General features: G+C 56.6%; 8 protein-coding genes across 8 annotated transcripts; 5 read left to right on the top strand and 3 right to left on the bottom strand.

The window, feature by feature from the left end:
- Positions 1-226: 226 nt before the first annotated feature.
- Positions 227-1882, bottom strand: FIBRA_07598 (uncharacterized protein; the record flags this gene model as incomplete). The annotated part of the gene is made up of 3 exons (XM_012329275.1): positions 227-1290; positions 1341-1512; positions 1667-1882. 3 exons carry the CDS (start codon positions 1880-1882, stop codon positions 227-229), a joined length of 1452 nt encoding a protein of 483 aa, XP_012184665.1.
- Positions 1883-2092: 210 nt separating this feature from the next.
- FIBRA_07599 (uncharacterized protein) lies at positions 2093-3015 on the top strand (the record flags this gene model as incomplete). Its single annotated transcript, XM_012329276.1, has 3 exons — positions 2093-2294; positions 2345-2546; positions 2604-3015. The coding sequence occupies 3 exons, from the start codon at positions 2093-2095 to the stop codon at positions 3013-3015; spliced, it is 816 nt and encodes a 271-aa protein (XP_012184666.1).
- Positions 3016-3985: 970 nt separating this feature from the next.
- FIBRA_07600 (uncharacterized protein) lies at positions 3986-4903 on the top strand (the record flags this gene model as incomplete). Its single annotated transcript, XM_012329277.1, has 4 exons — positions 3986-4131; positions 4191-4439; positions 4494-4513; positions 4569-4903. 4 exons carry the CDS (start codon positions 3986-3988, stop codon positions 4901-4903), a joined length of 750 nt encoding a protein of 249 aa, XP_012184667.1.
- A 491-nt stretch (positions 4904-5394) lies between these two features.
- FIBRA_07601 (uncharacterized protein) lies at positions 5395-10459 on the top strand (the record flags this gene model as incomplete). Its single annotated transcript, XM_012329278.1, has 20 exons — positions 5395-5593; positions 5661-5859; positions 5910-6054; positions 6121-6250; positions 6377-6549; positions 6619-6750; positions 6813-6936; positions 7805-7853; positions 7902-8174; positions 8228-8585; positions 8638-8877; positions 8917-8952; positions 8998-9049; positions 9112-9339; positions 9406-9572; positions 9626-9728; positions 9793-9983; positions 10038-10057; positions 10114-10271; positions 10323-10459. 20 exons carry the CDS (start codon positions 5395-5397, stop codon positions 10457-10459), a joined length of 3114 nt encoding a protein of 1037 aa, XP_012184668.1.
- Positions 10460-10660: 201 nt separating this feature from the next.
- FIBRA_07602 (uncharacterized protein) lies at positions 10661-12410 on the bottom strand (the record flags this gene model as incomplete). The annotated part of the gene is made up of 4 exons (XM_012329279.1): positions 10661-11017; positions 11073-11268; positions 11339-11634; positions 12171-12410. 4 exons carry the CDS (start codon positions 12408-12410, stop codon positions 10661-10663), a joined length of 1089 nt encoding a protein of 362 aa, XP_012184669.1.
- Positions 12411-12861: 451 nt separating this feature from the next.
- Positions 12862-13158, top strand: FIBRA_07603 (uncharacterized protein; the record flags this gene model as incomplete). The annotated part of the gene is made up of 2 exons (XM_012329280.1): positions 12862-13060; positions 13121-13158. The coding sequence occupies 2 exons, from the start codon at positions 12862-12864 to the stop codon at positions 13156-13158; spliced, it is 237 nt and encodes a 78-aa protein (XP_012184670.1).
- An 864-nt stretch (positions 13159-14022) lies between these two features.
- On the bottom strand, positions 14023-15691 carry FIBRA_07604 (uncharacterized protein; the record flags this gene model as incomplete). Its single annotated transcript, XM_012329281.1, has 2 exons — positions 14023-14843; positions 15181-15691. 2 exons carry the CDS (start codon positions 15689-15691, stop codon positions 14023-14025), a joined length of 1332 nt encoding a protein of 443 aa, XP_012184671.1.
- A 622-nt stretch (positions 15692-16313) lies between these two features.
- FIBRA_07605 (uncharacterized protein) lies at positions 16314-21041 on the top strand (the record flags this gene model as incomplete). The annotated part of the gene is made up of 15 exons (XM_012329282.1): positions 16314-17031; positions 17153-17307; positions 17609-17760; positions 17814-17890; positions 17943-18489; positions 18553-18747; positions 18809-19293; positions 19346-19404; positions 19458-19590; positions 19644-19869; positions 19922-19957; positions 20008-20102; positions 20154-20246; positions 20300-20959; positions 21016-21041. The coding sequence occupies 15 exons, from the start codon at positions 16314-16316 to the stop codon at positions 21039-21041; spliced, it is 3657 nt and encodes a 1218-aa protein (XP_012184672.1).
- Between the last annotated feature and the right edge of the window lie 1297 nt (positions 21042-22338).

The following is a 22338-nucleotide window of genomic DNA, read 5'->3' on the forward strand; positions in this document are numbered from 1 at the left end:
ACATGGCGCAGTTATTTATCGCCTTGGCAGTGTATAGGTGTTGTGCTCAATCAGTATTTTTCTATGGCATTTCGTTAAGATTTGCTCATACATCTTATTGTCTTGGAAAACCTTTCCGTCGCATTCTGTACGTGTATACGACCTTCAGTGCACTCGAAATACCCGCTAGAATGTAATGTATACGAAGTGTCATCAGACTACATCTGTAGAACAGGATCTCACATTTTCATTGCATGCCACCATACTTCTGCAGAAACTGGGTGTGGAAGTTTTCAAGCATACCAACATACTCTTCCACTCCAGGACAGAGACAAGTTAGCCGGTAGTGATGTTCACCATCCTTCTGTCCAAATCCACTTCCAGGGACGACACAGATTCCGGTGGCTTCCAGCAATTCCAACGCGTACAGTGTATCGGCATCCTTGCCTAGCTTGCGAGCAGCCTCCACAGCGTTAGGTGGGAGCTCCAACTTCGGGTAGAGATACAATGCGCCGGGCGAGTCTACACACGACACACCAGGGAGCGCATTGAGTCGAGCGGCCATGAGCTGCGTGCGATGCGCGAGTGCAGCGTGTATCGCGTCCGTCTCTTGCTTCCAGAGCGAGTGCGAGGGCTCGCCTGCCTTAGGTGGACGGACCAGGCAGTCCACGCCAACCTGTCCGGAGAGCGGAGGACAGAGGCCGACGCTGACCATCTTGTAGAGTAGAGCGCGCACATCGTGTGAGATGTTACAACATTCGAAATATCCGCCACGGCGACCACACTCGCCGAACACACCTTTCGATATAGAGTGGAAGGAGATGAGCTGGATGGGAGAGTTCAGACGTCGGACGACCTGCTTGAAGGAATGGAATGGGTGCGCGTCGCGCCTATGGAGATTTTCTTGGTAGACTTCGTCTGCAAGAAGTACGAGCGAGTGTTCCTCACAGAGCTTAACCAGCTCCTCCATCGTCTGTACGTCTAACAGAGCACCGGTGGGGTTACCGGGGTTGATGACCACAAGTGCGCGTGGCGTGACCTTCTGGCCCTCACTTTGAGACTCAGTCTTTGCAAGAGCTGTGCGGATTTCGGTGAGTGAAGTAGACCACCCATCGAGCTCGGAAAGGTGATAAGGAAGGGCGACACCAGAAAATTGTGCGAGTGTTGCGGTATACAGTGGGTATTGCGGGATAGGAATGAGGATACCTGTCCGATTGGGCGTGATCAGCACATTCAATAGCAGCGAGACACCTGCGGATGCGCCGGCAGTGAGAAAGATATCTTCTGGATCACTCGGATATCCGTCACGCTCTGTCAAATTACGTCAGGATTTGTGTATAACCCATAAGCTGAAGACGAACCAGAGATGAACTGCGCGACGTGCTTCCGGATGAGGGGTATGCCCTTACTATGCGAATACGCGCCAACCGAGCCAATTTCGCTGTGCAATTGTTGCGCCCTAGCAATCACATCGGAAGGCCACTTGTCCTTCACGAGATCGACTAATGGGGGGTATTCCATCAGGGCCGCGACCTGGGAACAGATGAGGGGCAGATGAGCCACCCTCCTAGATGTGACAAAGGGGGGACTGGGATCGGATCTGACGAGTGCATGCCCGACGAGAATCACGATGGCGCTGCCTCCTAAGAGGATAGGGAGTGCACACAACTCGAACGATGAGGCTTACCTGCCTCGTGAAGGTGATAGGAGGTTGATCAAGACCCTTTTGCTGTGGGTTTCCGATGTTGCTGTTGATGACCTTTTTGAAAGGAAGGGTGTCCTTGTGCTCCTGGGACTTGAGCTTTTCGTTCAGCTCGTCTGCCTTGATGGCAAGCTCCCCGCGGACGGCGTACTGCACGTTAAGAACGGCGGGATTGAGATCAGCGGATGTGAGCTGGCGCATGGCGGGAGGACGAATGTGGAAGTGTCTGCGGGGTATGCGGATGGAGTGTGACGGCGAGAGAGGAGGAAAGGCGAGCCTGAACATGGCCTAGCGCCTAAGGAGGGCCGGGGTTTTGAGCAGGCAGAAGACGCGCTGCAGGCGGAGGCAGTCGAGGATACGGAGAGCCGCCGACGAGAGGCGAAATGGACTCGGACGGGATGTTCGCTTGCCATGCTTGCCGTTGATCTCTCTCGTGGGGTAACCGCGGGCGTCGAGGGCGTCGCAGTCCAGGCAAATGGCCCGCTTGGGCGCGAGGATCACGGCCAACGCAGGCCACAGCGTCCTCGAATGTCCTCGAACACCGCGATGTCCTCTTCAGTCCTCGGAACATCCCCCGCCTCCTGCCCTTTCTCTTCCATCCGATCTCCGTCATGTTTGGCTGCTGTGTCGCCGGCCGTCTGCTCCAAACTAACCTCCACCTAGTCGACGAGACCCATGCCCTCTTTGAGCTGCCCCAAGCAAGCACCATCAACCATATTTGTGTCTTTCTCCTGGGAACAGGTGCGCCCATTCCTCTCCTCCCCATCCGACCCTCTCCAGACGTGCAAACAGTCGCCTTCCCGGATGGCTACGGCGCAACTGTCCACCTTCACTGGCCTGGCAAGGGCTTTCAGCTTCTCGGAATGTACGTAACATCTTTGCCCCGTTTGCCGCCGCAATCTGATCCATCTGCTGCGTGCAGGCTCTCAGGTGAAAAGCCCTCAGCGATTTTTCGCTTGCGCGGCACGTTCTCCGCGCAATCCTCCCATACCGCCTTATTCTCCGACGGGACCCTCGGCAACTCTGCGACCGGTCTGACAGACGTAACAGCCATTCTCGGAATCGCCATCGAGCCCCTGCAAACCATTGAGGCTGAGATGGCCAATCTCCCCTCTGCTGTGGGACGACCGGCCAGTCGCAGTCCGCAAACAGATGCCATGCTGCTCGCGGAGCGGATAGTCAGGCATCTTTTCAACTACGTATCAGGTTTCGCGGGTGGTGCACCCATGACGCCTGAGAGTCTCGTTCCTCTCGCAGTCGTAGCCAAGTGGTATGAGTCGTTCTTGACCAAGATACGAAATATGGGCGTTGGATTCCTAGAAAATCAAGAGTAGTAAAGAAGGTTATCTAGTTCATGTCATGGTGACTGAGGCTGGATGCTCAATACACGGGGATCGATTAGTGAATGTAGGAATCTTGTATCATATTGAGTGCGACATGGCTTCGCGAGTGAACTCTTAGTGGGAATTTTAATCAGCCTCTTTGCGTTCCTAGACAGTCTAGCTAGATTATAGTCATAAGGTAACAGGCACATCTGTATAGAATGAAACTAGGAGGACTGCAGAGGACAGTTTCAAAATTCATTCTCGCCACAATCAAGATCACCTGACCGTGTATCCGTGTACTAGAGTACTTAAACTAAGACGCGCGTCAAGAGCGCGCGTTCGAAGCTCGAGGCTAGTAGCAGCCCTATTCCGGTTCAGTATGTTGGAGGGTTGCGAGGCAGTATGTTTTATAGCCACGCACGTATATCTTTCGCTCATGCATGCATCATTTAAGCATCATGATTATACAGCCAATGTCCTAACAGCCCTTCTCTGCATTGGACTCGTCATCTCCTATTTACCACAAGTATGTCCTTTCGTCTCCAGAAACTCTGTCAGATTGTCGGGCTAAGTCGGGATGTAGCACCTGCGTATCATCAAGGCAGGCTCTTCAGAGGGATTTAGCCCATGGTTCCTTCTGCTGGGAAGCACGTCTTCAGCGTCAGGCATGCTTAACATGTGCATGTTCTCGCAGCCTGGCGTTTTATGTATCTACTGATGTAAGTATCCGCAGAATTGTGATGCAGTGGGGGATTATCAAGTGCTGTCGAGTTCTGGTGAGTTTTTGCGTATTATTCGATGCCAATTGGCGCCAGTGCACATACTTTGCTCGGTATTAGAGCATTGGGAGCTGTGTTGAATCAATCGCGGGAGTCTTCCAGCTCTCGCTCCAATGGTTTATGTTTACCCTAATGTGAGACTTTTTATTGTTCAAGTATCGCATTGCGTTCAACTGCATTCGCCTAGTCTAGTGTTGTATATGGTCTATTACCCCACACATCTCAAATACGCGGAGGTGAATCTAGATCTACACGACAGCCGTCCCCCTCATCGCATCAAGACGGCTGTCAAGAGCGACGAATGGCGACTCTCAATCATTCTTTCCTGGGTAGTTCTTTTCCACATGTGCGTCTGGTTCTGACAATACCTGCTCCTGATTTTACTGACGTTGCAGACGGATCCAGTATGCTAATCACATTCGTCACATTCTTACTCCTCTCGTCCAGTCCAGTCCCAGATTCTTCCAGGCATTCAACACAGATATCCATATGGGCAACATTCCTCGGGGTTGCCTCTGCGCTACTGGCTGGGATGCAGTATGCTCCGCAGCTTATACACACGTATAAGCTGAGGCTTGTCGGAGCTCTTAGCATCCCCATGATGCTCATTCAAAGCCCTGGCGCAGTGTTCATGGTCCTCAGCATTGCATTAAGGTAGAGTTTTCCTGTTCATCTCAGTCTGCGACATGGTTGACTTGCTGTGAGCAGGCCAGGCACAAACTGGACTAGTGGGTTCTCTTTCGTCATTCTACAGATTCATATTGTGTGCTGAATGCCGTGTAGCATGGCTCCCATATGCCGTAGCCGGCGCAATGCAGGGCTCACTCCTCGTGATGTGTCTGCTATGGCGCGCACGCCAGCATCGTCTGGGCATAGATGACTTCGGAAATCCTCTCGACCCGTCGCCGGCACTAGGTGTGGACTCCCCTGCGTTGGTTATCGAAGGTCCGGAGCAGGGCGTCCCAGTGAATACCGTGATCGAAGCGGCGAGAGAGAACGATGCTCTGGCTGATATTGCTGCCGAAGAGGCGAACGAAGCAACGCCTTTACTCGCAGTGAAAGGAGGCAATAGTAACTCTGGGGAGGGGTGGTTTAGTTGGATCAAGAAATGGATGTAGCATTGTGCACCGGCTCACGGGCCGTAATATCTGTGCCTCTCTAGCCTGAGGATATACTATCTGGCATATTATAGCGATTGAGCATAGCCTCCAATGGGCCCGGCGACCTTGTCCCCGTGGTCACTATACCTCTTTACTTTATTGCTGTTGGGGCCGACGCCATGCTCGATACGCTTGCTCTAGTATGTTATACGGGTTTTAGTCTTGTCCCTAGACCTGTCTTCGAAATCGAATTCTGGCTCGTTAATAAAGTACAGCACTTGAGAACACTTACCTCATTTTGTAATCTTCTATTGCGGATCAATACTTATGTACATATGTGTGTTAGAACTTGAATACAAACTGAAACGGAATCAACAAACCCGTGGCGTCTCGCTTGTAAGCGCATCATTCATCGCGACGGCTATCTGACTTCATTAGCCTTCCATATCCTCAGCTTGGAGCTTGGCTGTAGCGGAGCTTTTGGGACGGCTCTCTATCCGTGATCCATCATGGCCAGTCTCATTGCGATCCTTGACCTCAAGGGGAAGCCTCTCATCCAGCGATCTTACCGTGACGATGTTCCATCGTCATACATCGAGCGGTTCCTCCCAATTGTCCTCGACTTGGAGGAGGAGGGCCAGCAAGTCACGCCATGTTTCACTAAGGAGGGTATCAACTACATGCATATACGACATTCGAACCTGTACTGTGCGTCTGTTGGTGCTAAGGTATGCAGAAGTACTGACCTACCATCGGCGCATTGGTTCGCATTCAGTGTTGGCGTTGTCAAAACGGAACAGCAATGCCGCAGAGATCATATTATTTCTCCACCGTCTAGTCCAAGTCTTGATCGAGTACTTCAAAGAACTTGAGGAGGAGTCTATTCGCGATAACTTTGTGATCATTTATGAGTTGTTGGATGAGATGATGGACTTCGGGTATCCTCAAACGACCGAAAGCAAAATCCTACAAGAGTATGTCTTATACTTGTCTATCATAACAGCTCATCCCATTACCTCCACAGATATATCACACAAGAATCATACAAACTCGAGGTGCAAGTACGCCCACCAATAGCGGTCACGAATGCGGTTTCCTGGCGATCGGAGGGTATCCGATATCGGAAGAACGAGGTGTTCCTGGACGTAATCGAGAGCGTAAATTTGCTCGTGAGTTCCATTATACACATTGTATATTTGTGATTACTGTTACTGAGCTGCTGATATTGTTTGTAGGTCAACGCAAACGGCAACGTCGTGCGCTCTGAAATCCTCGGCGCCGTCAAAATGAAGTGTTATCTCTCCGGGATGCCCGAGTTGCGATTAGGTCTCAATGACAAGGTTATGTTTGAAACAACAGGAAGAAGTAAGTCCATCCTTGTGCTTGATTTTTGTAGCTGGCCTCCTCGATGTACTGAGTCGGCGAGGCGGTTTCAATATTGCTTTTCAGAGCAAATATTGACTTGAGATTTATGCTGACCGGGATACGTAGCTGCGCGAGGAAAGGCGATTGAAATGGAAGACGTCAAGTTCCACCAATGCGTACGACTCTCTCGCTTCGAAAATGACCGTACCATCTCGTTCATCCCCCCTGACGGTGAATTCGAGCTTATGAGCTACCGATTGTCTACCCCGGTAAAGCCGTTAGTGTGGGTCGAAGCTGCGGTACGTCATGCCTCCTAATAGGAAACACTTTCTCCGTTTCTACGAGTGTCCTAAGTGGTGCGGCTTTAGGTTGAGCATCACAAGGGTAGTCGAGTTGAGTATATGGTGAAAGTCAAGGCACAGTTCAAACGGCGAAGTACTGCCAACAATGTAGAGATCTACGTCCCCGTTCCAGATGATGCGGACACACCAAAATTCCGAGTAAGTTTTGCACTCGTTCTTTCTCTAACATTGGGCATAATTCTCATTGTTGACCATGGTAGGCCTCAACAGGTACTGTACAATATGCCCCAGACAAGAGCGCGTTTGTTTGGAAAATAAAGCAGCTGGGCGGAGCGCGCGAGTTCCTTATGCGTGCACATTTTGGACTACCCAGTGTCCGAGGAGGTATGTCATTTGATCACGACTTGTTCTCATCTCACTGACTATGACCGAATATGCTTGCTCTATCAATCGCCATGGTTGAATGACCTTGCATTAACTCTACCAATTCCATAACAATTTGTACAGAACAAGACAGTATGGATAAGCGTGCGCCAATAACTGTCAAGTTTGAGATACCATACTTTACGGTTTCCGGCATTCAAGTTCGGTATCTAAAGATAGTAGAAAAGAGCGGATACCAAGCACTCCCATGGGTACGTTACATTACACAGAATGGTGATGATTATAGGTATGGCAGCTTGACCAGTTTCGCCATCCTGATAACTTTATTAATATATTGTACTACAGCTTGAGGACGGCAATGGAGAAGGGCAGTGCCCCAATAGTGCCAATGTAACGCATGTATATTCGCCTTGTGTGTTTTTGGTATATTTATATGTTTTATTGGTGCCATCATCTCGCTTGAGATTCCTGGCATCTTTGTATGCGCTTTCTCTGGTTGTTTCCGGCCGCAGTCCGTGGTTGCTGTAACAATGCGGGCATGGGTCCAGTATAAATGGCGTGCCCGCGTTCCGACCACCGGCCGTTTGGCGTCTGTGCATACATTAATGCATTATAGTACTGCGTGAATTCGGAAAAGGATGGAGTAAAGAAGGATTTCCAGCCAGCTTCCATCTTATCTCAGGCATAGAAGGGGTAATCTGTCAGATAAATACTGAGTCCCCCCATATAGGGTGCATCTAATCTAATCGACGTCATTTTTCCTTACATTTACCCGCAAGCAACACTCAAGTCACATCGATTCACTATTGACTCGGACTGCACTTGTACTGCATCACACAAGTTTGCGGATCTCCCTATATCATCGCAGGAATGACCACCCGCATCCTCCCGCCAGGGACAGCCCCGATCAAACCAGAGTACGTGTCCCGTGCCCATGAAAGCTTACCATCTACATATTCCACCAGGTTTCTTGTGTCCTTCGTTTCGCGAGACATTCCAGACGACGATGCAGCCGAAGGAAGCACAAACCATGCAGATGGTCGCAGAGGCGAAAACAGCCTGGCAACCATCGACTCCGAAGCTACCGCAGACACCTCCGGTGCCCAGCGGAAGAAATCTTACAAGGACAAAAAGAACAAACGAGGTGCGAATAAAGGAAGGAGATTCCAGAGAGTGCACGATGAGGTCGAGCTGTGTTGGAGGGTCGCTAGCGGCCGGACGTGCGAGTTTGGCGATGAGTACGTGCATTTCGTTGGTATGCAGCGAGCGAGGTACCAGTCGATGTTGCCAGATGCCGCTTCACACACGATGTTGCAACGTATCTTTCCGCAAAGCTACGAGACATCCGCTTTCCCTCCCCCGAGGACCTGAGCGACTCTCCGCCATTTGTAAAACCTCCGCCGGATGCGGAGATGAGTGAGAACAACAATTCGTCCGTTGACTCGTCTACAGTATGCCCCGTTTATGCGCGTTGTGGGGAATGTAAGCAAGGCCTTAAATGTCGGTTTTTGGGTGGCCATTCCCGTAAGAACGAAGACGGCGTTTTGGAGTTGACCACGGATGAGGAAAAGAAGGCCCGTGCTGCGTCTATGGAGACTGAGCTCAATTCCATTCATTCGGAGGCATTCAAGCTCATCCGGACTAAAAAGGTATGTAGTGCTTACTTATACCAGTGCATCTATAACATGCAGGTTGCTGCAGTATCCGCATCCGATTGCGGATTCCTACTTACGAGAGCTGCAAGCCGCGGGCGACGACGACAAGGCTAAAGCGACCACAGATCAGCCAGAGGTTCCTGGTTCGCTAGGCGAAGGATCGGAGACACCCGGCGCTGCTCAGTCAAAACGAGACGAGTCTCAAGATGACTCTCCGGATGTTCCCATGCGCTTCGCCGAGAAAAAGCGACTGCATTGGTCTGGAAAGACTTGCAAGTCGCACATGGTCTAGTCTTGCTCCCCTTGATTAACTCTATCTCGTTAGATCTTGCGCCGCTCACCACTGTCGGGAATTTGGTGGGTGTGTACTCGTAGCCAGTCAACATGACTCACAACAGCCTCCCAGCCGTTCCGCCGCCTTTGCGTCGACTATGGCGTTGATATAACATGCGGAGAGAGTGAGTATACTGCCACGAGAATGCCCCTTGGTGGCCCCTTGAGTGACCTTTTGCTGCTGCAGTGGGCCTCGCGGTTTCTTTTCTACAGGGATCCAAAGAGGAGTGGTCGCTCGTGCGACGACATCCATCTGAGTCAATATTCGGGGTGCAAGTGGCCGGAAGCAAGCCGTCACTCCTGGTTCCTGCCGCAGAGATCATCGCACGCGAGTGCGCGGGCAACCTCGATTTCGTCGACGTCAACTGCGGGTGCCCGATCGATCTCGTGTACAAGCAGGGAAGCGGCTCAGCATGTACGTGCTTGTGCACTCACCGTCTGCGATGGGGAGAGCACTGACCCGCTGGACAATGTCCTACAGTGTTGGATGCGGCAGGAAAGCTGGGCAAGATTGTCGTCGGCATGAACAAGGCCCTGGGCGACATTCCCGTCACGGTGAAGCTGCGAACGGGAGTAAAAGACGGGCGGAATAACGCGCATAAGCTCATGCCCCGCCTGTCCACGGAGTTTGGAGCGTCTGCACTCACTGTACGACCCGGATCTACTGTGTCTCGACTTGTCATCTCACTACCATTCCACAGCTGCATGGCCGGACGCGACAGCAGCGATATACAAAGCTCGCAGACTGGGACTATATCAAGCTTTGCGTCGAGGCCGTCCGATCTCGGGAGGCCGAAGAAGATCGTGGGTCTTCTCTATTTCCGATCTGCTGGTTATCGGCTGGACCATTCATTCGTGTATCACACAGTTCCCCCGGTGCCCATTTTTGGCGGTGGGGACTGCTTCTCCTCGCAAGACTACTGGCAAAAGATGGAGAGCGGCGTCGACGGGATCATGATCGGTCGTGGGGCACTGATCAAGCCTTGGATCTTCACCGAAGTCAAGGAGCGCAGGGAATGGGACATCAGTTCTCGGGAGCGTCTCGAGCTGGTGAGAAGAGTAAGTAAACGCCCTTCTCGATGTGTAGCCCCCGTGCTTATGACCGTCGTGCAGTATGCAGAGTATGGGTTGAAGTACGACCTCTGGTCCTGTTACTGATCTTTTTGAGTCGATATTGACAAGTCTCCAGTCATTTTGGTTCAGACACAGCAGGCGTCAACACTACGCGACGGTACCTCTGTGAAGCCCTATCGTTTCAGTACCGCTATATACCTATCGGCTTGTTGGAAACGCTGCCCGGACGTCTCAACGATCGTGCACCCTCCTTCCGCGGGCGAGACGAACTGGGTACGGTTGGCTAGCTTTTATCCCTTTTGGTGTCTGACAACTGTTTCACAGAAACACTACTGGCCAGCCCAGACAGTAGAGATTGGGTGCGAATCTCCGAGATGTTCTTGGGCCCCGCTCCCGAATCGTGGACGTTCACACCGAAACACAAGAGTAACGCGTACGGAGGCGAAGAAAGTCAAGGTTGATGTGTCGATACTACAAGTACATGTACTAGAAAGAGCGGCCTACGAGATACAACTACATTTCCCAAAGCAAGCTGGCTAGGATGTTTGTACAAAGCGTGAGGATAGTCCATTGCGAACTGGAGAGCGATTGCCGAACGATTTGACAAAGCAGCTGATAGAAAGAGATAGAGTAGGTTGCGCCAGACAGGGACCAGATACAGTTTACAACTTTGCCGCCAAGCTCTCAGCGGCTCCTCCGTCTCTCTCCCGTTCTTTTATGGTGCGCTCGCGCTCCAAGCGAGCCAGGATCGCCTTCCCTGCTCGGCTCTCGTTCCTCTTGCCCAGCGTGGCAGAGATCCAGCCGCCGACTTGCGCAAGCGCGTCCAGGTCGCCCGCGGTCTGGTAATGAGTGCCACGCAGCGCGTAGATCACATCCTCGGTCGCAACGTTTCCCGTGGCTCCGGGCGAGTACGGGCATCCGCCGAGCCCGCCCACCGCCGTGTCCACGGTGCGAAGGCCCATGTCGAGTGCGGCGAGGACGTTGGCGACACCGGAGCCGTACGTGTCGTGGAAGTGCGCCTTAGTCGCACGGGTGAGCGCCGGCGCATGGGACACGAAGGACAGCGGGACTTACGGCAAGCTTGGTCGGTGCGACTTTGCCGTCGCCGCCCATCACCGTCTCGAGCATCGCGCAGATGCTGCCGGGGGTTCCGGCGCCAACGGTGTCCCCCAGACTGACTTCGTAGCAGCCCATGTCGAGGAGCGCGCGCGTGACCTCTTTTACCTTGTTGTAATCCACCTTTCCTGTGTACGGGCACACGACGACGACGCTAATGTAGCTGAATGATACGATGAGGACCGTATGCGTCAGAATGAGAGAAATAAGAGAAGAGATCGCACCCTCGGACGCGCAAACCCTTTTTCAGGGCGCGCTCGGCCACGGGAGCGAGCCGCTGCAGCGATTCTGCGACGGTGCAGTTCGTGTTCGCCTTGCAGAAGGCGTCGGTGGCCGCGGTGAAGATTGCAATCTCATCCGTCAGAGGGGGGTCCCGTGGTAACGACGTGTGTTTTGGGGGGTTTTCCGCGGCGAGCAACGCGAGCAGATCATCGAGGCCCTTCATGTTCGGGACAAGGACAGGGTAGTGGGTGCCGGGGACGTGCTCCATCATCGACAGCACCTCACTCGTGCCTGCCATCTACAACATATCGGAACGACGGCGTCAGCATATGTCAGCATATCCCAGGCCACGGAATGCAGGTTCTGTCCGGAGACTCGTGCACAAAGACGCGCTCGTCAGACGCTCGTGTCCTGCGAAATTGGTCGTGCAATCGGTGATCGAGAGATCATGGGGAGCGCATCACAGACAAAGACCACATGTGACAGCGTAATGCGTTTGCCCGCTCAAGTCTCCGATAGATCTGAGGGGGTAGGGCTCGTGGGACAGGGCTCGTGGGCCAGGACAAGACCGAGCCCATGCGGGGATACTGAGCAAGGACGCCGGCACAGGGAAGTAAACGTTCTGCCACAAAGGACGCCAATCACTGGGTCGACATCATTGCCGGAGCGCGTTACCCAGGGTGGTTCACAGCAGGGGGGAACGAGCACCACGAAGCTCGAACGTCGACTTTGCTCAAGCAAGTTCAGCGCATCCGGTCTGCTCGCTCAGACGACCGCGAAACCCGCACGACGGCAAAGAGGAGAACTCGCCTGGGGAACCCACTTTGGGCTGACGAAGCTGCCCGCCTCGATGGTCCTGATCCCCGCGCGCCCGAGCCGGGTGATGAGCTCAGCCTTCACGGCCGGCGGGACGACCGCCCTCTCGTTCTGCAGGCCATCGCGCGGGCCGACCTCGACGACGCTGACGTAGTTCGGGTTGGCTGCGGAGACGGTCGCGAATGCTCTCGAAACGTGGGGAACGCGGTGCACACGAGCGCACGCGAGGAGGGGGCGAGCAGCAGCGCGGGAGGCCATGGGTGTCGTAGCGCAGTGTGTCTGTCCCAGAGGTGGATGGCTGCTTCAAGCGGTGCAGACGGCAAGCCGACGGATGGTGGGCGACAGAGCAGAGACCCGCGACGGAGGGATGATCCAGACGAGCGACGGATGGCTGCCCACATGACCGTGCGGGGCTAGACCTGCGCGATTCTTAGTCGCGTGAACGCCTACTTGCGCCAGCCGGCTGGCTTGTGTGGACAACAAGCCCTTATTCGCACTCTGTTCAGCGTTTTTTTTTCTTCTCTCTTTTCATGATTTCATTTGTCTGGATGATGTCGGTGCAGGAACACGCGCGTCTAAAATTATAGGACTGGCGCTGGCGCGTACAGTATGCTTAGCGCTGGCAGCAGGTGCCGAGCGTGCAACGCGTTCTGCGACGACCTCGTCCCACCTGGTTTCTGCTGGGGCCCCCAGCTTCTCTCTCTTCACCATGTCCGTGCTGGAGTCACAACCCACACCTTCTCAGGCCTCCGGACAGTCGCAGCCCCGCCAGCCCCAGGACTGCCTCGCGTGCCGGGTCATCGGCACCGCTGCGCTCGGTGGAGTCGGAATCTATGCCCTCAACCAGTCCCGCGCGCACCAGCCCGGCTCAGTCGTAGGCAAGCGCATCGTCGCCGGACTGGGAGTCTGTACGTTGTGCCCGAGCAGTCCATTACGATGCCGCTGACAAAACTTGGCGCGCCACCTAGGCTTTTTGGTCGCGAGTGCGCTGCGCTGGTCGAAATAGCGTCGTCCATGTGTACTTTTTTTTTTCGTCGGTCGCGATGACCCGAGCGGGCCGGCGTGTCCTGACTGGTCCCATCGCGTCCGCAAAACAAAATTCACCCTGTCACCGCTTTGCCCGACGTTTTGCGTTTTTGTGTGTGCGTCTGCCGTGAGTCTCATGGCCTCTGATCATTGCTCGAACCCCTCATCCCGGCTCCGCCGAGAAAGTTTTATCGACGTGCACGCGCACAGCAGCAAATTTTTAGAATGGAGGCTGCGGCTACATGCGACGTTCGACGTCGTCAAATACACAGATGGGACCCCGACACCGTCGCTGCGCCCCTCCACGCGGTCCCCGCTCCTCAGCATCTGCGGCAACGATCACGAACAAATGACGGATGACGTCTGCTGGGAAGGTGTGCGTCAGTGCCAGCCCTCCGCATCGCGATGACCCCGACACCGCCCCGTCCCGAGCCAGTGCCGTAACGCACGGGGGAGGATCCCGTCGGTTCCTTGCCACGGTGGACTAACCTCGTATCATCCGCCCTGGCGAGTGAGCGCGCGGACATTACTGTACGCCAGGGTCGCCGCCCCCGCGCTCAGACCGCCGCGGCCAAGGTCCGGGCAAGAGGACACCCCTCGCGTCTTCTCGAATTCGGCGGTCGGATGCGCTTCCGCGCGGCAGAAACTCCGCCGGACGCGCGGCGGTGTCCAGGACGGGCCCTGGTGGTGCGGGCACGCGCAGAAGACGCGGAAGTGCGGTGTTCTCGTCTGGACGGCGGCTGTTGGGGCCCACGCACACCGTCTTTGGATGCGCCCCGCCTGGCGGGACTGTGTCCGCGGGGCTGGCCCCGCCGCAGGCCAGGCCTTGGCACCCCCACCGGTTTCACGCCCGTCTTCCTCGCTCTTCTTTGCACCGCAGCGGCGCGATGTCGGCGATGCCGACCGTCCTGGGCTGGGACCGAGATGCAATTCCGGCCGGCGTGTCCTGCCCATGACGGCCGACGGGGAGTGGGCAGCGCGAGGGCCGCAAGCCTTCTGGGAAGCCGCGGGCCCAGTTCTCGCGAACTAGATCCGACGCGCGATTGGGAAGACGACGGCGGACCTCTGCGCTGGGCTCGTGTGTGCACTCAGGCCCGCGCGCGTGCAGGCGCGTCCGGGAAGTGCGGAGGATAGAGGAGGGGTTCGTTCGTGCGGAGGACGTGGCGGTGTCGCGCGCGCGCAGGCAGAGGGCGCGACGAGCTGCCTGGGTGCACGCCCATGCCTCATGATCGGCCTGGTAAGCACGTCTGAACAAGGCCATATGCGATCGCTTGGCCGAGTTACAGATGCGATCGTGCGACGGCGGGCGCAGAAGTGCATATGGCCACATATGGGATGCGACCTGGGCAGAGACTCCAAGAGCGCGGTGGCCGCGCTGGCGAGGACGATCGGGCATCGCGTTCGCCGGCGGGGGCTGGTCTGAGACGGGGTATGACGCGATCGACTGTGGGTGCGGGCCAAGCGGATGGCTGTGAGCGATCAGGCGTTCTGTTCTGTGTTGGGTATTCTCGTCGTGGGCTGAAACGGTTGGAGGGGGGGTGCCCGCCGAGACCTCGCTAGGTGGGGGGCGTCGCTGGGTGGGACTGGATGGGGCTTGTGTGCTCAATATAGCCCAAAAGTGTGCACGTTTGGGACAGAAGAGTGGTGAGACGTTCTCAAGAGGCCCTTGGCATGGGTTTCGTGGACCAAGTGGAGTGCAGGATCAGGCAAGGTGGGATCGATGGGGTGGTGTCAGGGTCGCATTTGGAGGTTCCGAGTCGGAGGGCGCGAGATGCTGCTGTTGATGGGATCGAATGGGGCGGCGGCGGCCATGGCTATTGATAGGTGGGCTGGCAATAAAAGACGATATTATTATTGGCGTGATTGAAGATACAGCACATCCATCTCAGAGGAGGACGAGGCGGGCTGGCGATCGAGTTGGCCGGCGACGGTCGGGTCAAGATCGGTGTCCCGCGATGATGGCAGGGGGACTCGTCGGACCGAACAGGTAATCGGTGCTGACCCACAGGCTGGGTGGCCGGCAAGGGGTTCGCGTCGGGCGTGGCGTCGGAGAGACGAGGGGAGGGGAGATGTGTGAGGTACATCAGAAGGGTGGCAGAAGGACAGCAGCCGCGAATTCCCTCTTGGGGATAAAGCCAGATCCGGCCAGTGTTGCTTAGTGGGCCACGGGCGCCTAGTGCGCCCTCGGTCAGCAATCTGCCAGAGACCAAGTAAGATCGGATGTGATGGCGGTAGGCAGGGCGGCATCCCCAACGCGCAGTCAGCACTCGGACTCGAGACAGCCAGCCGCGCGCGTCACACACAGGGCCTTTTTCGGCACGCTCCCGGCTGCACCCTGCGACGCCGACGCCGACGCCGACACCGACACCGACACCGGGCGGGAGACGGGCGGACGACGACGGGGGCAGAGATTGGTGGGCAGATTCGCCGCATCTTTGGCGTCTGTGGGAGTCGGGACGAGGCGCCTTGGAGTCCGTCATTGCCCGGTGTCGCCCAGAGTCTGCGTTCCGCATGGCGCGGCGCATCTGAAAGCAGAAAAAAAAATTGGACGCTCTCTGCAAACACAAAAATGGCGAGGGAGGAGCAGGAGCAGACACGTGAGACCGGCATCTGCGGAGGAGAGCCCGGCTGCTGACCAAAGCGGCCACAGAGTGCGAGCTGACCCCCCGTTGTCGTTGTCGTTGTCGTTGTCGTCGTTGCTGCCGTCGCTGCCGTCGCTGTTCCGGACACCGCTGCCGACTGCTTTCCACCCGAGGCTGTTGTCGTGAGCAGACGCGGGCAAGCCATCTCGCGCCCAGTTCTAGATCTCGATTTCTGAGACGCGGGCGGCCGTGGCCCAGTGCAGGTAGCGAGAGCGAACGAGTCCGCGACCGTCGCAGCCGCCGTACGCGCGTGCGCCAACGTCTGCGCGGATCTGCCTGTTCTCCCTCCACAACGTGCTCCTTGCGTGTCTCATCCGCCACCCCCCGGCTCTCCAGACCCCGGTCTCCGCAAATTTTCTATCTTCTCCATTCCGCCAGCCCCTGGTCCGTAAATTCCTCTTCTTCTCCGCCCATCCGCTCATCTCTCTCTTCCTCCTCCTCCTCCTCGTCCCCTCCCCATCCCCTCCCGCTCTCCCTCTCCTCCCCGCCGGGCATGACCCACCCCGCCAACCCCCACCCGACCTCTTATCCTTCCTACTCCGTCCGCTATGGTCTCAACGATCAGTACCACAAATCCGCCTACCCTTCCGCCACCCCTGCTCCACTCCCCGCCTCGTCGTCCCAAATCCCCGTCAAGCTCGAAGAGTCCCCCGACCTTCCCCCTCCCTCCTCCTCCCACCACCATCCCCTCCAGAACCCTTCCCTCTCGCTCTCACAGTACTACGAACACCGTGCGTCCCGCTCTCAGGACAACGCTATATTTCGCTTTGGATCCGACATCGACTCCTCCCCAACATCCCCCTCCGCTGCCCCCTTCACCTTCATGTCCCAAGCCTGGCCCCAATCTGCAGCGGGCTCCTCCGCATCCGCCTCGTCCTATGTCCACCCGTACGCCGTCGACCGCTCCCACCCATACCCCCTGCCCTCGGCTATGAATGGTCACCATGCCCAAGCACTCGCCATAAGCGACGACTACGACGACGCAGATGGCGACGAGGTAGGTGATATTCCTGGCTCCACCCTCGCAGGCCTCGCCCTCTCCGCCTACTCCAGTGGCACCGGCCTCGCCCCCGGCAGCGCCGCATCCAAGGCCGAGAAACAGGTCCGCCGCAGGAGCAGCAAGGCCTGCGACCAATGCCGCAAATCCAAATGCAAGTGTGAACGAAGCAGCCCCCAGGACCCGTGTCGCAACTGTGTCATGCTCGGTACTGGTAAGTCGTTTCCCTCACTCCCCCAACGGCCCGCTGCCCTGCGCGCGCACCCCTGAGGCACGCGCACCCAGTCTCACTCTCGCGGGGTCGCCCACACACTTGTGCTGACTGCACGTGCCAGCCTGCACCTTCCTCGGCCCGTCGCGCAAGCGCGGCCCCCCCAAGGGCTACATCGACGCCATCGAAGCCCGCCTCCACCAGACAGAAGCTCTCATTGGCATTTTGCTCGGCAGCAAGGACAGCCGCGCCAGGGGCCTGCTTGACGATTTGAGCGAGGTGAGCGTCTTTGATCTCTCCCTATAGGCACCCGAACAGCGTCGTCATGCACCCAAGCGTCGCTGAGCTCTTGATGACGTTACGTCCCGCCCCTGACGCGCGAAACTCGCGATCTCTGCGCGGGACGTGAGTAATGTTACGACCCTCCGCGGCCTATGCGGCGTTTCAGTGCCCAGCGGCCGCACTATCACGTTCGACCGCGTACATGCGCATTCGTACACCCTTTCCCCGTTGGCCTAAGCAGGGTCCCCCGTCCAAGTCCGACTGATCCCAGAACCCTGATCGCTGTTGCCTTTTCTAGGACCACCTCGCAAGGGAAATTATCAATCGTGTCGATAATTCTCCGTATGGCCACAAGGGCCGCGCTCGCGGCTCTGAGCCTGCGACTTCGAATCGCACGAGACCTCCACCCTCGACTGATTCTCGAGACGACTCCAATGTCCACGCCTCGCAGTACGTCCACGCTCGCTTTGTTTGGGATGGCAGTGCTGATACCACTCCGACAGCCCGTCCACTGAATGGCAGGATTCCGTTATAGCGCGGCTGAACGCCGTCGCTGCCACTCGCAACACTCTTGTCGACGGTAAGCCCATGCGTCAAGTTGCCCGCTGTCACGCCGCTGATACGTGCCTCAGACCCGACAAGCGGCATACGCTACTCGCAGTCTCCAACCGACGAAGCATCACAGTCCACCCGACCAGTGCTGAACATCATACAGCCGAGCAGCTCGAGCACGCTCGTAGGCCCCGCATCTGCCGTCCTCAGCTCTGCCTCGGAGCACCCGACCAGCGAGCCGCCTTTCCGGCGTCAGCGTCGACGCCTGGACGGGGACGAGCACGGACAGCGTTCTCCGTCGACCACCTCTGGGCGCTCACACTCCCCTGCAGTGGCGAATCCGCCCTCGGCGCGCTCCGTCTCGGGCTCGCGTGCGTTCCTCGGACACCGTGGCTCCGTTGCGTCCCTTGCGGACACATCGGCGCGATCACCGGAGATGCACGACGACGAGGGCTACGCGCAGCGCGACGACCCGGACGTCGTCGGCGGCGAAGACGAGCTCGCGATCGAGGTGGGCCAGCTGAGCCTAAATGAGGACGAGCAGGTGCGCTTCCATGGCAAGGTGAGCGGGCTGCACCTCCTCGGTGTGAAGGATCGCGAAGACGAGCGGCACGAGGGAGGCATATGGTGAGCAGCATCGCGATCGCTGTGCCGTTGCTGGCCTCTGCGCCCACTGATCATCGTCCGCAGGCGTTTTCCGAAAGCACGCGTGTGGCCGCCTCTGCCGCCGTCGGCGTCGAACCAGGCCAAGGGCATGGAGAATTTTACGCCATTCCTGCCTGACCAGGCGACGCAGGAGCTGTTGCTGGACCTCTACTGGACCTACGTGCATCCGGCTCTCCCCATCGTGCAGAAGTGGACCTTTATGGAGGACTTCCGCAGCGGGTGCGTCTGCATTCCCCGCGCATCTGTTTCAGCAGACCGCTAACCATATGTACTGATCCAGGGGCGCACTATCTGCTGATTCCCCGTACTCGGAGGCCTCGGACAGCGCGTCACCGGGCCCATCAAGCCGCAAACGGCGCGTCCCGACGCTGCTCCTGCTCGCGATGTTTTCTATCGCTGCGCGATACTCCTCCGCGACATCGAGCGACGTGCCGCCCCCGCAGGAGGGCTCGATATGGACCGCGGGGGAGCGCTATCTCGAGGACGCCAAGGTCATCCTCGACAGCTCGTACGCGGCATCGCGCCCGAGTACGTGCCAGGCGCTGTTGCTCATGGGCTACCGCGAGGTCGGCATTGGGGCCATGGCCCAGGCGTGGCTGTACATTGGCATGGCCGTGCGCATGGCGCAGGACCTCGGACTGCACAAGAGTGCGGAAAAGTGGAGCAGCGTCGGACGGACGCTGTTCAACGGGACGGAGCTGCAGGAGCGGCGGCGCATCTGGTACGGCTGTGTCGTCATGGACAAGTACGTCTCGGCGTATATCGGTGCGTTCGCCTTTTTCGCTGTGTCCCCGTCCGTGGCGCTGACGGCCCCTAGGCCGCCCTGTGACCGTGTTCGAGCGCGATTTTGATACGGAGCTCCCCATCGTGGACGGCGTGAGTGGTTCTGATCGGATCTGCCCGCGTGTGTATCTGACGTTTGGGCGTAGTCTGAGGAACCGGACCTCTGGTCACCTCATCCCTCCGCTCCGCTTCTAGATGACAGTGTGGAGCCCAATTTCCCCGCAGTGACCCCCGTAGCGTGTCGCGTTGTGTCCTGCTTCAGTGAGTCGGCGAAACTCTGTGCGTATTCTCCCTCGGTGGCGATGCGCTCTCGACTTACGATGTCATACTAGCCATCATCCTGAGTATGATTATGCAAGGTCTTTACGCCATCAAGCCCAAATGCTACCGCCAGGCGGAGTTTTCTCGGCACGAAGAATTACTGTCCAAGTGGTATCTCGACCTTCCTGACCACCTACGCTTTGATCCTGCGGCACCGAAAAGTCCTGCGCCGTTGCCCCACGTGCTCACGTTGCATATGCAGTACTGGTGTACCGTGCTATTATTGCACAGGCCATTGTGCGTGATGACAGCTTTCTCTCACATCGTAGCGACCCTGACCTGGTTGCAGCATCCGCCACCTCGCGTCAGACAGTTCCAGCAGACCGTGAGTCATATGGCATTTGGTTCGTGGCTGTAGTTCTGACTCGTTCACAGGCTGTCGTCGTCCTCGAAGGACTCTGACATGCGGGCGAATTCAAGACAAAATTATGATATTTGTGTACAAGCAGCTAATCACATCACCTCTATCGGTACGTGTGCGCTCGTCCTGCCCTTTGCGCATCCGCTTACCAGCTCCTCAGTCTCAGTATATGTCGAGAACTACACGGCGAAGCGCGCTTCGGTGTATCTTTGCTACTATGTTTTCACGGCAGCGGTCATGCATGTATCGACCTGTATGTACAATACCTCTGCTACGGCGTTCCAGGCTGATACTCAGTTGCGCCAGTGATGGCTTACCCCGATGACGCTCAGGCCCGGGTGTGCCTGAACAAATGTATGGATGTCCTCAAGCGGATGCGAATTCTGTGGGGAAGCGCGTGGCGGGCCCTGGAGCTCCTGCAGGGCTCCAAAGTGAACACGCAACATGCTCAAGACACCGTCGCGGCGCTCAGGCCGCGAGTGTCCGATAGGAACAAGCGATCCGCCGAGCACTCACTCGATCAGCAAGCCGATGATAACGCCCGTATGCTGGCGAACGAGCAGCTGTATCGGGCGCCTCCGGGGCTTCCTGCTCCGAGCCCGGTCCACCAGAGTTTCGCAATGAACAGTCTGCAAATGGTGCCTGCGGAGTCTCCGACCTTCCATTCTTATGATCGCTGGACATCCGAGGCCTCCCTGCCCTCTTACGGTGCCAACCTGTCCACGTCGGTTTTGCCGCAACAATACAGCACAGGACTCGTCGATGAACGCCTGTCGTCCGGGATCAGTCGTCACTCAGAAAGGCAGAGCCAGCGATACCCACAGTACTGGAACGACTACTCGTCTCTTGGACAGATGGACACGTCTTACGGCGTGCCCGTCATAGGCGATATGGTTGCGCATCATGCGAGTGGCACCCACAGCGACCAGCCCTCGATGTACGTCCAGGACTATGCTAACATATTTGGTGAGTCCCACGCTGCGCCAATCCGGTGCTGGCATCGCCGCTGACGCGGCGCACAGGTAACATCCCACCTAACCACCAATAATGACGAGCGGCGCAGAGCACGCCCCGTCCAGAATGCCCACACACACTGCATGTCCAGTGCTGGATGTATGTAATCGCACGTAGTCCCATTAATCATCGCTATCGACTCGCCAGGTTGTATCCCGTAGTTTTCGACGCTTTCTCGGCCGGTACACCCCGGTCCCGGCCCCCCTTATTTGCCCGCTGATTGGACATATGTACAAATATAATGACGACGGATCTTTATATCGTTGGCGCTGGACTAGAGAATATTTTCGGCTGGAGCTACAATGAAGGAACGGGCGTTCCGACATAGCGAGCCCAAGCCCTTTTAGAAGGCCAACTTTTATGTTCAGGAGGGTGGCTCATCTTATTCAGTCGATGCCTCTCTTCCTTTCCATAGCGAGACAACGGTGGTATTCCTGCTGTGAGCCTCGCCGTCGCGTGAGAGTATCATGAGACTGCAGGGCAATAGCCAGCCCTGCAACATTCTAAGTGATCACGACAAACATGCGTAAATGATAGACGTGTGTACAGGATGCAACGATGCGGCCGGGTTTGGTTTGAATGCTATAATGTCGTTGCGAACCTGCAGTCCTACCTGAGAAGCACGGTTCAGAGGAAAGGGAGAACATCTTTTTCGGCTGCACACGTGCGGCCGCGTCAACGCTACCGACTCAGTCTTTCTTCTCATTGCAATCGCATGCGAGAGTTCGGAGGAGCTAGGTGCGTTCCCGGAATGGCCAAGAATGCTTTCTCTTTTTTTTTTTGAGTAATTTTAATGTTTGTACACCCAGTCTTGGGTATCTATCCTATGGGCAGTTCGTGCGTACACTCCACCGTGCGCGCGCAGAGGGATACTATGCGCCTATTAAAGGCTATATCAACTCCGAGTCGATCCGGTGTCCCAATTCAGGGCCTCTAACGCCAAGGAACCCGCGCCACACATTACCGCTGGGACGCCCAAACAGTGCATAGTCACCCTTCAACACCGCAAGTGGTAGTTCCTTGCATACAACAACCCGGCAAGGGTGAGTATGCATGGGACGCTGTGACGAGGAGAGAGTTTACTCAGACGAGAGATGAGAACTATGACGGTAAACGAGCTCCATCTGGATTGAAAGCATAACTGTCAGGACTCACACAAGTGCCAATATAGGTCCAAGCAGCGCAGCGCCCTGCGTTAGTATCACGCGGGCGATGATGCTTAAATGATCATCTGCAAGTTAAACTCAATAGGCTGACCATGCACGGCGGCCAGTTCGGGGACGTCGACGAGAGAGTCGCAGCTGGCGGCTCAGTTGGGCCCATTGAGCGAA

The sequence above is a fragment of the Fibroporia radiculosa genome (assembly GCF_000313525.1).
Source record: "Fibroporia radiculosa TFFH 294 genomic supercontigs, scaffold14850, whole genome shotgun sequence".
NCBI lineage: Eukaryota > Fungi > Basidiomycota > Agaricomycetes > Polyporales > Fibroporiaceae > Fibroporia > Fibroporia radiculosa.